The sequence below is a fragment of the Budorcas taxicolor genome, chromosome 20 (assembly GCF_023091745.1).
Source record: "Budorcas taxicolor isolate Tak-1 chromosome 20, Takin1.1, whole genome shotgun sequence".
NCBI classification, from domain to species: domain Eukaryota; kingdom Metazoa; phylum Chordata; class Mammalia; order Artiodactyla; family Bovidae; genus Budorcas; species Budorcas taxicolor.
Window position 1 is genome coordinate 65048486 of NC_068929.1, and position 14889 is coordinate 65063374.

Below are 14889 nucleotides of genomic sequence, written 5' to 3' on the forward strand. Positions count from 1 at the left end.
CCCACTGGGGTTTAAGTAGTAAAACCTTCCTCTCTCCTTCGCTTCTCCAGATAAGGAGACAAGGGGGCATCCAGCTCCTGGTGGACTTGCTGGACCATCGGATGACTGAAGTCCACCGTAGTGCCTGTGGCGCCTTGAGAAACTTGGTGTACGGGAAGGCCAATGATGACAACAAAATCGCCCTGAAGAACTGTGGCGGGATCCCAGCCCTGGTGCGGCTGCTCCGCAAGACCACCGACTTGGAGATCCGGGAGCTGGTCACAGGTCAGAATTCTTAGTAACAGCATGGCTGATGCTTACGATAAATTTCCTATCGTCCTGCATGGTAGTGATGTGCTAACCAAGTGTCGCGGTCCTGGCCTGTCCAAGGGCTAACCACACCAGTCATCGTGGGAATAAATATTTGCATATTTGCAAATGACAGACTTAAGTAAAAGGGTATCAGATGTCATGCTGGTAGATGCATCATGTTAAATAATTAGCATCCAATAAACATAGCCCTCCTAAGATTTTTGACTGCCTTTCAATCTTTGTCACTTGGTTAAAAATTGACATCTTAAAATACCCTGAGTCATCATTAGAATGACTTTGATCATAAATGGTGAAAGGCCAAGGGTTTGAGTTATTGGTAATAAGGTATATAGTACTGTGCTTAGCAGCAGAGAGATTATTGTCCTGAACAGTTAATTTCTTGAATAAAATATTGAAGCCCCCAATTTATATAATATTACAGGTTAAGCAGTTTTCTTTCTAAAGTGATCATGAGAGAAAGCCTTATCCATGAGCACAGGACTTTTGAGTTTCAAGAAATGAACATAATTGTGATAACTATATTACCTTATAAAGTCATAGGATTAATCCATAAGATTATGTAAAGCCTTTAACACATACCTTCATGGAATATGTATGGACATAGGAAACATTAGTCGTTTACTATTGCCTCTCACTTTTTTAATGTGAAGTTTTACTTGTTGAGGGGTCTAAGGTTATTGGTAACCCCAGTATGGAATTTCAAATCACTCTTCTCATTATACTGAGTTGGCCAAAAAGTTCTTCCAGGTTTTTCTATATTGAGTTTTATGTATATTCTGTAAGATGTTACAGAAAAACTTGAACAAACTTTTTGGCCTACCCAGTATGTAATGTATATATGTTATGTATCCAGTATACATATTGCTATTGCTGTTCTTTGGGATATTTCATTTTTGTTCATATTTCGTTTCCTTTTCTTTGGATTTTTCTTTCTCTAAGTGGTAGATTGTGTGGGAAGAAAAAAAGTGTTGTGAAGTGTTGTCATGTTATGATAGCAGTGTTTCACGCTGAACTAACATGGGTGATGTGGTTGGGGAAGGACAAACTCCTGTTGCACATATGCACACATTTTTACTCCTTGAAGCAAGTATTTGTCAAGAGGATTGCAAGACTGATTCTAAAAAAAAGATCTTTTAAGTACCACAATTCCACTGACTTTCTGTCTCCATGCTAAAATTTCCCTGAAAAAAAAGAAAAGAAAATACATTACTGAAGCTAGAGTCCTAAATATTTGTTCATTCTTGGGTCAAGACTCCCAGCTTCGGCATATTGTCTTTAATTTAGCATCCTTTCCGATCATGGGCACATCTCCTTTATGTTCTTAGCTAAATCAGAACTAGACTCTCAGATTTTTTTCCTTGTGATTTTTCTTTTCCTTTTCTTTTGTTTTTCCTTTCTCTAAGTGGAAGATCATCTTTGTAGGGAAAAAGATGTTGTGAAGGGTTGTTGTGTTATGATAGTAATCTTTCACACTGAACTCACACGGGGTGACATGGTCGTGGAAGGACTAACTCCTGTTGCACATATTATGCACATATTATGATATGTAGGATGGTTTGGGATGAGTTAAAAACTGAAACTACAACCTGCCATTATAGTTATTAACACTTGTCTTTGTTTCTTTTTTAAAAGAATATTTATTCATCTGGCTGGTGTGCCAGGTCTTTCTTGTGGCATGGGTATCTTTAGTTGCAGCATGTGGGATCTAGTTCCCTGACCACAGATTGAACTTGCATCCGCTGCAGTGGGAGGGCAGAGTCTTAGCCCCTGGACCACCAGGGAAGTCCCACCTGCCCTATTGTCATGAATTGTGTTTCAACTGGAAATGCCTATAAGAGAAAGAACTCAGTGTGGATGCCTCTGGGCCTTAAGACCAAGCTAATGGATGTATGTTGCTGCTAAGTTGCTTCAGTCATGTGTCCGACTCTTTGCGACCCTATAGACTGTAGCCCACCAGGCTCCTCTGTCCGTGGGATTCTCCAGACAAGAATACTGGAGTGGGTTGCCATGCCCTCCTCCAGGGGATCTTCCTGACCCAAGGATCGAACCTGCGTCCCTTACATCTCCTGGACTGGCAGGCAGGTTCTTTACCACTAGCACCACCTGGGAAGCCCAATGGATGTATGAGGCCAACACAACCAAAGGAGCACCCTCCTGTGTACCTGCACTTTCCGTTCATGATTTGAAAAGAATTGGATTTTACTAATGTTTGAATTTGCTGCAACACAAATGCCTTATCTAGAAGCACTGTCTGTGGTGGCTTCACTCATTGCCAAAGAAACTCAGCTTCATGGAGAATGGTGAAGTGACTGATGGCTTCAATCAGAAAGGAGATGCAGCTGGTGGGTCCCCTGGGCCGTCCGCCACAGCACGCCCTGTGCTCCTTGGGATGCTTGAAGCTGCCATAAGGGACGTGACGGCTGGCTCCTCCCGAGTCTTCAACACTGCTTTTGAAGACGCTGGATGCCACCCACTGTGTGCCTCTGAGCAACATCCAGAATTTCTATGTGAGCCCCATTTGGAAACATCAAGGGCAGAGATATTCTTCAGAATGTCAGCACGTTTCCCTTCCTGGTGATGCTTTGGCTGTAAGAAAGACGGTGCATGTTTTACACAGAGAGAACAGATGCCTTATTCTGCCCCTTTTTTGAGTAGAACAGAAGTTTGCACCCACTATCATATCATAACCCACTATTTCTTCAGCAACATGAGTTGGTGGTCCAAACTGTCTCCTAGAAGAAATGCTGTATTCTCCATGACACTGTCCAAGCATCAGAGCCAAATGGATTCAGGATAACAGTGGTTGCTTCTAAAATAGATGTTTCTATCTTCCCAGAGGTGAGCTTCCCAGATGGTGCTACGGTTAAAGAACCCGCCTGTCAGTACAGGAGACATAAGAGATGCGCATTCAATCCCTGGGTCAGGAAGATTCCTTGGAGAAGGGAAGGCAACCCACTGCAGTATTCTTGTCTGGAGAATCCCATGGACAGAGGAGCCTCACGGGCTACATACAGTCCATGGGGTCGCACAGAGTCAGACACGACTGAAGCGACTTAGCACACACTCACATCAGAGGCAGGGCCTTATTGTACCTGGCTGAACTTCAGGTTTGAGTTTCACCTTTTTCAAAGAAAAATGTGTTGTAGAAATAAATATTTGGACTTGCTGAAGCTTCTGGTTTCTGGAGTTGCTGTGATGGATACTACTGAAAAACAAGAAGCACTTGGCCAAGCTACCACTTGAGAAAAACATCTAGGAAAGCATCCCACATGGAAGGAATTGCCGCTACATCCAGTCTGTAGTAACAAAGCCTTTCTAAATGTCCACACTGGCTGACACCTGAGGGCACCTGGAAGCCTGCAAGACTCCTTGAGCTCTATTTAGACAGAGCATCCAGAAGCAGATCAGGCCAAAGCTAACTTCACTGCCTGAAGCAAAAGTCAAATAAGGCAAATAAATTCAGCTCCAAGAGGCTTAGAGACTCGTGTTCATCTTCAGCACCAGCCATGGTCAACTGCCAAAGTGAGCTGTGAAAGCTAGGGTTCTGTTGGCTCCTGCAGAGCTATGCAAATCCAGGATTTTAGTAGGCCAAATGCAGAGAGCTGACTCATTGGAAAAGACCCCGATGCTGGGAAAGATTGAGGGCAGGAGGAGAAGGGAGGATGACATAGTTAGATAGCAGAGGATGACATAGTTAGATAGCATCACTGACTCTATAGACATGTGATTGAGCAAACCCAAGGAGATAGTGAAGGACAGGGAAGCCTGTTGTGCTGCAGTCCATGGGGTTGCAAAGAGTCAGACACAACTTAGTGACTGAACAACAAGAATCCGATTTAACTTCAGGGTCACCCAACCCTCCATTTCTCTTATGTGTTATTCTCTGCCTTCTGAGTCTTGGACCCAGCCTCTGTGCACAGTTGTTGAATAGAATATCAGACACAGAGTTTTGGGTGAGATAGAAGAGAATAGCATTATAGGTTTGCCAGGCAAAGGGGGACAAAGATGGCTCCCACCCTCAAAAACTCTGTGTCCTAACCTGGGAGGATTCCATGAGTTTTACAGCATAGGTTCAAGGGCAAAGTTGCTATTAAGATTTGGGTGTGTGCACTTCTTTAGAGACAGGTATTCTCTTGATGAGCTTCTCTGAGTCCTTTAATTGGGTTCGGGTGGTTTTCTCTGGAATAAAGAATGCTGACATCTTTCATTTATTGGGGTTTTATTTCTTCATGGCAAATAGATGGGGAAACAGTGACAGACATTTTTGGGGGGTGCTCCAAAATCACTGCAGATGGTGACGGCAGCCATGAAATTAAAAGATGCTTGTTCCTTGGAAGAATAGCTATGTCCTAGATAGCATGTTAAAAAGCAGAGACATTACTTTGCCAACAAAGGTCTCTCTAGTCAAGGCTATGGTTTTTCCAACAGTCATACTTGGATGTGAGAGTTGGACTATAAAAAATGCTGAGCGCAGAAGAATTGGTGCTTTTGAACTGTGGTGTTGGAGAAGACTCTTGAGCATTCCTTGGACTGCAGGGAGATCCAGCCAGTCCATCCTAACAGTCCTGGGTGTCATTGGAAGGAATGATGTTGAAGCTGAAACTCCAGTACTTTGGCCACCTGATGCAAAGAACGGACTTGTTTGAAAAGACCCTGATGCTGGGAAAGATTGAAGGCAGGAGAAGGGGAAGACAGAGGATGAGATGGTTGGATGGCATCACCGACTCAATGGACATGAGTTTGAGTAAACTCCAGGAGTTGGTGATGGACAGGGAGACTTGGCCTGCTGCAGTTCATGGGGGCACAAAGAGTCAGACACTACTGAGCAACTGAACTGACTGACTAGTCCTCTAAAGAGCTCAGAAGATATTGTTATGTACATCCCTTGAGGTGGAAGGAGGACCCTGCCCCAAGGCTGCACTATTCTTTCTTGGCTTCCCCTCCCTTGTCTCTGCATGCCCTCCCTTCCCTGATTAGCAATTGTTTGAATTTGCCCTTCCAGACTCAGGAAGGTCATGGAGGCTGGAGTCTGTTCCCTACAAACAAGGAATGGAAGACACAGAAACACATCTGTGCCCAAAAGCCCTACGGGGTCCTGTTCAGGGTCAGTCTTTGCCCAAGTTTGATGAGCTTTTCACTCCAATAAGCTTTTCTGGGTGAGTCCAGGCCCTTCACTCATTCCTTAGTCACACATTTCTTAAATGCATGTGGATTTCTGGGGGTGTTGGGTGTGTGCCAAGCCTTGGATATCTGCATACACAGGCTTGGCAGTCAGCTGACCCACCACGCACAGCTTCTGCTGGTAGCCTTTGTGATGGATGGGGGCCCTGTTGTCAGTTGTCACACTCTGGCATCGCTAGCTGCTGATCTTTAAAAGAGATGTTCCTGGCAAATGTGTTGATGTTTTAGAAACTTAACTAGACAAGCAGAAAAAGAGACGATGGCTGGAAGAGTGGAGTAGAGAGTAATAAGTAAAAAGGATCATTTCACTTCCATCGTCACAAGGACCCTCCACAAAACCTTTTTGGAATGAGGTTAGATACTTGTGTGTGTGTCTGTGTGTGTGTCCATGCATCCTCAGTCATGCCCAACTCTTTGTGACCCCAACTGGACTGTAACCCTCCAGGCTCCTCAGTCCATGAAATTTTCTAGGCAGGAATACTGGAATGGATTGCCATTTCCTCCTCCAGGATATCTTCCTGACCCAGGGATTGAACCCATGTCTCTTACATCTTCTGCATTAGCTGGCAGATTCTTTACCACCAAACAGCCTGGGAGCCCCCTAGACACTCATGCATGAATCAAAAAAAAAAACAACAAAACAAACCCTGATTCAAATGTAACAACTGTGCCCGTTCAGTTCAGTTCAGTTCAGTCACTCAGTCATGTCTGACTCTGCAACCCCCTGAATTAGAGCACGCCAGGCCTTCCTGTCCATCACCAACTCCCAGAATTCACTCAAACTCATGTCCATCCAGTTGTTGATGCCACCCAGCCATCTCATCCTCTGTCGTCCCCTTTTCTCCTAACCCCCAATCCCTCCCAGCATCTTTTCCAGTGAGTCAACTCTCAGTCTTTTCCAATGAGTCAACTCTTCACATGAGGTGGCCAAAGTATTGGAGTTTCAGCTTTAGCATCAGTTCTTCCAGTGAACACCCAAGACTGATCTCCTTTAGAATGGACTGATTGGATCTCCTTGCAGTCCAAGGAACTCTCAAGAGTCTTCTCCAACACCACAGTTCAAAAGCATCAATTCTTCGGTGCTCAGCTTTCTTCACAGTCCAACTCTCACATCCATACATGACCACTGGAAAAACCATAGCCTTGACTAGATGGACATTTGTTGACAAAGTAATGTCTCTGCTTTTGAATATGCTATCTAGGTTGGTCATAGCTTTTCTTCCAAGGAGTAAGCGTCTTTTAATTTCATGGCTGCAATTACCATCTGCAGTGATTTGGGAGCCCCAAAATATAAAGTCTGACACTGTTTCCACTGTTTCCCCATCTATTTCCCATGAAGTGATGGGACCAGATGCCATGATCTTCATTTTCTGAGTGTTGAGCTCTAAGCCAACTTTTTCACTCTCCTTTTTCACTTTCATCAAGAGGCTTTTTAACTCCTCTTCACTTTCTGCCATAAGGGTGGTGTCATCTGCATATGTGAGGTTATTAATATTTCTCCCAGCAAACTTGATTCCAGCTTGTGCTTCCTCCAGCCCAGCGTTTCTCATGATGTACTCTGCATATAAGTTAAATAAGCAGGGTGACAATATACAGCCTTGACGTACTCCTTTTCCTATTTGGAACCAGTCTGTTGTTCCATGTCCAGTTCTAACTGTTGCTTCCTGACCTGCATATAGGTAGGTTTCTCAAGAGGCAGGTCAGGTGGTCTGGTATTCCCATCACTTCTTTTGTAATCCTTCAGCCCACCTAATTGTTCAGCAAGAAGCAAGGACATTCCAGGCCCCTCTAGCACACAGAGTTTTTTCTGTTGTATTTTCCTTCCTGCCTGTTGGTGATTTGGTGACAACAGATGTGTATTGAAATAAAGGGAAGCGAGGGTGACGTATGCTTTGAATTCCTCTCTAGATATTTACAAACTAGGATGTTTTGTAATCAAATATTCGAAGGAACAATTTTCATGATTAAAAAATAAATAAGTAAATAAAGCATGTTTGTAAACCAGAGTTAGGGTCTATATCCAGAAGGACTGAGAGCACCAAATTATAAACAATGAAAGATAGAAGGAAAAAAAATGATCTTGCAGAGCTTTAAATTATTTACTGAGTATTCCTTTGGAAACTGTTTGAACAATAATAAAATGTTAAAAATTGAGGTAGTTACATGCATTTACATTCAACCCATAACCATGCATGTTTAAAACAAACAAAAAAAAAAAACAGCTGCCTGTTTGTACTACAGTATGTCTTCACAGCAGAATATATTTTACCACTGCTTGTTAGACCTTGCAATAAATAATTTTCTTCCTGTGCAATAATTACTATGAGATGATGATCAGAATTCATTTAAAGCCAGTTGAAGCGGATATATGCTAGCCGTTACTTAAAATGTTCCAAAGCAAATAAACTTTATTAGAGTGCTGCATGTCCTTTGGGCTTGACTAATACAATTTTTCTCTCTCTAAAGATGGGAATAATCAACCTAAATTTTGAAAGGCCCAACTACAGATTTCAGAATGCTTTACAAATCATAATAAAGCAGTCTTTATTAAACCATAAAAATAAATGTTTTATTTCAGATGAAAGCAAGTGTCCTTAAGAGTTCTACTTCTCCAAGAGCAGAGTGTGTTTTTTCATTTTATGCTTCATGTAGCCCAAGTAGTCTTTCCTTTTAATTAAGGTGACAGGCTTCAGTTTAACTATTTACTTACTAGCATTAGGTCAGTTGGTTTAATTCAGCCAGTCTCCAAAGGGCTCCAAAGTTGAGTTATATGCCCTCAAAATGTATATGTTGAGGTCCTAACCCGTAGAGCCTCAAATTGTGACTCAGATGTAATTAGTTATGTTAGGATGCTAAAGTAAGATGGGCCCCTAATCCGATGCAGCTGATGTCTTTATGGAAAAAGGAAACTTGGACATAGACACACACAGGGAGAATGCCTCATGAAGATGAAAGCAGAGCCTGGGTTGATACTTCTATGAGCCAAGGAACACCAGAGATGGCCAGCAAACCACCAGAAGCCAAGAGAGAGGCATGAACCAGATTCTCCCCCAGAGCCTCAGAAGAAACCAACACTGCTGACACCTTGATCTTGGACTTCTAGCCTCTGAGATCATTAGTCAATAAGTTTCTGTTGTTTAAACCACTCAGTCTATGCTGCTTTGTGATGGCAGCCCCTGGAAACTAATGCAGACCCACGTCAAGGCTCTTCATCTGTTCACAAATATGAGCAGATACTTGTAGGTCAGGTAGATAAAGCAATGCAAATTAATACAGAACCATGTAGGCTTACTTAAAAGTATTGCTGTGTTTTAAATAAATAAGACTCTATTGCCCTGATTTCTTAATGAATCTTTTCATTAAAAAAAGAAAATTTATTTATTTACTTGGCTGTGCTGAGTCGTAGTTTCAGCACACAGGATCTTCCATCTTTGTTGCTGCATGGGTAATCTTTAGTTGCAGCATGCAAACACTTAGTTCTAGGATCTGTTTCTCTGACCAGGGATCAAACCCAGGCCCCCTACATTGGGAGCATGGAGTCTTAGCCACTGAACCACCAGAGAAATAAACCCTGAGCCATCTTCTTAAAACAACTACTTGTAAAGAATTAGATGTGGCAAGGGTAATTGAGCAAATGCATTGTATTTTAATTTTTAAATTGAAGTAATAGATATGGTCAAAAAATAAAATAATATAAAAATGCTTATAATGAAAGCAACAGTCCTCAACCTCATCTGTCTTCCTCCTAGTTCCCTCAGAAGCATTCAGCCTTAATTTTTGCTTCCTTTTGCACTGTTTTTTAGCCTTCTTGTGGTTATCCCATGTCTTTAGATAATATGCTTGTCTCAATCTAAACAAATTATTATAGGCTTTTTATACTGACTTTCTATCATAATGGAAGGAGACTTTTTTCCTTTTTCATCACTCATGGCTTTTTCTCCTTCTTCCTAACATGGTGACATCATTATCCTTGGTTCCTCTCCAGCTTCACTCAGTAACTTCAAAAGCAAACCTCTGTTTCTCCCAATCTAACACAGACACTACCTCTTATCACTCTGTTTGTAAGATGAGGCTATTAGTATTCCTTTGTCTCCACCCTTCTCTTTCACAGCCTTTGTCATCATCTTTCCCATCTGTCCTAATTTGCTTCAGTCCTGTGTGACTCTTTGTGACCCTGTGGACTGTAGCCCACCAGGCTCTTCTGTCCATTGGATTCTTCAGGCAAGAATACTGAAGTGGGTTGCCATTTCCTTCTCCAGAGGATCTTTCCAGCCCAGGGATCAAACCCCTGTCTCTTACGTCTCCTGCACTGGCAGGAGGGTTCTTTACTACTAGCACTACCTGGGAAGCCCATACTTGACTTTATTGCCAAGACTGAATATAGTTACACTCTATTCTATCAATGTAGTCAGTCTTCCAAGGTTTTATATAGCTTGATTCAAATAGTTGAAAGCCAGATATCAGCCTTTGCCTTATGAGCAACCAGTGTGGTACCTGCAATCACATTTCTTTCCCCGTGGGTTCAAAGTGATGATCCTTGTCAATGAAGTACATGTCTAGCATCATATGTGGATGGATCATCCATCAGTGGCAATGCCCACCAACTGAGCTTTGTCCATGATTTCAGTCATTATTAATTCCTTGGTTTTCTAAGGATCTCCCTATCAGAATCTTTTGTCTTTTGGGCAGATTTGGATAATTGCTCTCTAGTTCTGCTGTATAGCTGTCTTGGGTTGGAACTTCTATTCACTAGATCCTATAACCTCCTGTTTATTGGTTTACTGTCCTTTAAGCTCCATAAAGTCTTCCCCAATGACTCAGTAGTAAAGGATCTGCCTGCAGTGCAGGAGACACGGGAGATACCGTTTCGATCCCTGGGTCAGGAAGATCCTATGGAGGAGGAAATGACAACACACTCCAGTATTCTTGCCTGGAGAATTCCATGGACAGAGGAGCCTGGTGGGCTACAGTCCAGGGGGTTGCAAAGAGTCAGACATGACTGAGTGCTCAAGTACAAGTTCCTTAAAAACTTGTGCTCAGGAGATGAAATCATGAAAACATCAGTACTAAATCCTCATACATGATTGATGTTTACTTGATACGGACAGATAGAAAATTATTTTTCTCAAGAATATTTTCTGTAATTTAATTCTATCCTTGATACTGTAAAAGTCTGTGATATATCTAGGTGTTGCCCCTTTGAAAACATTCTTTGGTATTGGACACTTCCAGTTTAAAGAGTGATGACCTTCAGTGCCAGAAAATTGTCTTGTTATTTTTCAAAAAATTCATTCATGTTTTTCTTCTCTTTCTGGAATTATTTTGAGTCAGACTAATTGGATTTTTCCTCCCTCTTCAATAATTTGCAGCCCTTTCTCTTTTTATCAAGCATGCTGAGAGCTTTCTCCAGCATCTACCATTTCCCTCAACCTATCTATGAGGTTTTATTTTTGATTTTTTCTTCTTGCAGGGGTCTAAAGAGATATCAGTGGTAGTAGTATTTTAGTTCTAAGAACTTTTTGTGTTTTTGTTTTATGAATGTAGACTATTACTGAATTTCTCTAAGGATATTATTTAAAACTAAGTTTTGTTTTCTCTTTATCACGAGTCATCTCACTTTGCTGTGGTGTCAAGTTTTTTTTCTCTTTGTATGGGAGCCTTCCTCGTTGATTTTGCAGACTTACTTTAAGGATATGGTAACCCCTGGGTTGGGAAGATCCCCCTGGAAAAGGGAAAGGCTGCCCACTCCAGTATTCTGGCCTGGAGAATACCATGGACTGTATAGTCCATGGGGTTGGAAAGAGTTGGACACAACTGAGCGACTTTCACTGCTACTCACGAACTCTCAGTTCTTTGCTTATTTTTAAGAAGAAGAAATACAGAGTTTGTCTGAGCTCTGAGGATATTGGTGAAGTTTGTGAACTGTGAGCTTGACTTCAGGTGAGCAGGTAGAGTTGAGCTGTAATATGTGGGATCCTCAAGTATCTTGATGAGGGGAGTTTTTCTCTGAGGGTCAGATATCCACATTAGCTTTTTACTTCTCCCCCAATGCAGTTTATCTCTTTAGAGAATATTTTTCTTGTGTTGTTTGTTTGTCTTGTTTGTTCTTCTGCCTGGAGGGAGGGGTCTCACATTCTGCAAGGGCAGTCGGCCACCTCACTGGGTCCTCAGGATGGAGTCTTCTTGTGTCCAGGTCCTGCACTGTGTTGGCTTCCTCATCAGTGTCATCAGCCAACTCAGCTCCATCTATTCTGTAGCTCAAAGAAATGAGATGAAATATCTCATCTGCTGAATGACTCCTTCCACTCCCTTCTTTATTTCTTTATGTCCCTAATAAATAACATCTTCCCTGCATGAGTTTTGAACAGCTTGGTAGGCAAAGCGTAAATAGTACTAAACATTATCTCTACTGTCTATAGAAGCCGAGTTGACAGCATTAATTACTCTGTGTCTGCTAGCCAAGGAACTTAACTATTTCAAAAGATTTCTGGGGTGTAATGTTAACCAACTCTGGAGGGTAAACACCCTTTCTGGAAGGAGACACTGGAACAGAGGAGAAGCATTTTTTCCCCACTAACATCCTCCAGCTTACTGTTTTCCTCTTATTTTATTTGTGTGATCAGCTGGAGACATGGCTCATCTCTCCAAAGAAGGAATGTGAAAGTGTTAGTCATTCAGTCATGTCTGACTCTTTGCAACTCCTTGGACTACACCCTGCCAACCTCCTATGTCCATGGAATTTTCCAGGCAAGAAAGAATACTGGAGTGGGTTTCCATTCCCTTCTCCAGGGGAATCTTCCCGATTGAGGTATTGAATCCAGTCTCCTACATTGCAAGCAGATTTTTTACTGGGAAGCCCCTAAAGCAGGAGTCAAACATTTTTACAAGATAGCCTTTCCTCCATCTTCATGGGGTTTTCTGGGGATCACTTGGGACTCCTGGTGAGCACTTTATAAATTATACTAAGAGGTACTGAAATGGGTCAGAAAAGCATGTTATTTAAATCAAATCCAGGGTCACTGTCTTCCCACGATATAAAATAAATCCCAGATTTATTTCTTATCCCAAATAATGTCCAGCCATATTATCCAACATAGCACATCTGAGGGTTAGCAGTAATATTAAACAACGCCCGAACGATAAAAATGAACAGGGGCATTCCAGGAATGAAATGCCAACAATGTAGAGATGCTTTGAATTTTAATATAATCCCCACCAAATACCAAATTCCCAAGGAGAAATTAAAAATCAAAGTTGAAGTCCACTTTCATGTTGAAGTCCAAAGACATTAAAGTTCAAAGGAATTAAAGTCTAAAAATCGATATCTCTTGCCATTGTGTGTTAAAGTTCAAAGTCCACAATTCTTTAGTTAACTAAAGTGTAAAAACCATCCTCCCCAACTTTTTTATTCTGAGTCAGACTAGTTGGATTTTTCCTTCCTCTTAAATAATTTGCAGCCCTGCTGGAAGAGTTCTCTGGTGTTTGGTTTCTTCAGCAGCAGGGGCTGCCTCGCACTGGAACCGGTGACATACTTTCAGGGCCTCAGGAGATGCCTTATTTCAGCATCAGCTCCCACTCACCTTCCTGTTTAGGGATGTGAACCCTAGTGTGTACCCATCACCTTTAGGGAAAAAGCTACCCTAAGGCCACGAGAGCAGTTATCCTAGACACGGGTATGCACTGAGGACCAGAATACCAAGACCATGGCAGACCGCTCAGGGAAGTTCATATTGATTACCTGTTGCTGCTCCAACACATTAATGAAAATTTATTATCCTCTGGTTCCGGAGGTAAGAAGCCCAACACGTCTCACTGGGCTTTTACATGGCTAAGCTCAAAGTGTCTGTGTTCCTTCCTGGAGACTTTAAGGGGGACAGACCTTGCCTTTTCCAGCTTCTAGTGGCTGGCCACATCCCTTGATTGTGACCCACTTCCACTGTCTTAAAAGCTAGAGACATGGTGTCTCTGTCGAGTTTTCCATCGTCAGATTGCTCATGACTGCTGCCAGGAATGGTCCTCTGAAAGACCCAAGTGATTAGACTGAGCCCACCTGGATAATCCCAGAGACTCTCCTCTAGATCCTTAAATGAATCACAGCCTCTAAGTCCCTTTTACCATGTAAGGTACCATATTCACGGGTTCTGAGAATTAGGATGTGGCTATTTTGGGGGACCATCTTTCTGCCATCCACAGCATCGGAGAGGAGATGAGTAAATGAAGATCTCCTTGGATTTAGTGAGTCAAATGAGGCCAAGTCTGGCAGTCCTTGGCTTCCAGAGTTCACAATGGGTGAACTCACATTGAGTCACAAGAAAAAATTCCCAGCAAAAGGTTAATTAGGGTATCATGCATTCATACACCTTGTCTCTTCCTTGGGAAGGTAGAATCGTAAACATTGCTGCCAGCTTGCCAACATTTAGATAGCTTCACGGGGTGTGTCAGCTGGGGGTTGACCAGAGAAGAGTGAGAAGAATGAATGACATCAGAAAAGGGATTTATTATTAAGAGGAGACCTGACACCCCGAGGATGCCGGTGCAGAATGCTGAAGAAGGCTCTGCTTCTATGTCTGGTGCTGGGGCTAAAGTTGACCTAGGTGGCCAGGTAAAGACAAGGAAGAAACCTGGATATGAAGCAGAGGAGAGACAGGGCCAGTGGGCACCCTTGAGAACAGCCTGGCACCCTCTTCTGCCTCGCCTTGGCTATAACCAGGCCAAGTCTAATCAAATTAGGAAATTCAGACCGTGAACTTCCTGCCCACCCCCACTCTTAGTCCTGGAGACTGAAGCAGCTCTGTAGGCTCTGGGTCTAATTCGTCCATTCATTCATTAAGCAAATACTTGTGGGATGTCTGCCATGAAGCAGTGAGGTTCAGGTGCTTGAAATGCTGGGGTAAATACCCAGGTACCTTCTCGCTGGAGACCATCCTCAGGATATGGCACTGTTCCCAAGGGCCAGGATGGCGACAGCTATGTTCCAGTGAGCCAGACGTTTTGATACAGTGGTTTTAAAGGAGTCTATACTACCGTATGTTATGATGAGATCATGTTTGTCAGCTGACCCAGTCTCACAGACTTTCTTTATTGCGCACTCCGTAGAGTGGCTCACCAGTGGACATAGCAACAGCCGTCCTGTCACATCGTTTCCTGTGCTTTACATTCTTATGGCCTGACCTGAGAATTGAGGCATTCTCTGCATTCTTTTATCCCCAAAAGGGATGAACAAACATTCCTGAACACCTTACTAGTCATCATGCTAGTAAGCCCTGAGCCCAGATTTAAAGTGCCAGCATCACCGCTGGCATGCCTGTTCTGTCCCCACAGCCTGTCTGCCTGACACCATGACTTCCCACTCTCCAAGCCCCTGCAATCAGTACCGATTTCCAGGCCCGAAATCTC

General features: G+C 42.7%; 1 protein-coding gene across 1 annotated transcript in view; it reads left to right on the forward strand.

The window, feature by feature from the left end:
- The window catches only part of CTNND2 (catenin delta 2), a 932875-nt gene that overhangs the window by 673163 nt on the left and 244823 nt on the right, over nt 1–14889 (forward strand). Inside the window, exon 10 of the mRNA XM_052659032.1 lies at nt 51–264. Within this exon, the coding sequence (XP_052514992.1) occupies nt 51–264 (214 nt within the window). The remainder of the gene's footprint in view (nt 1–50; nt 265–14889) is intronic.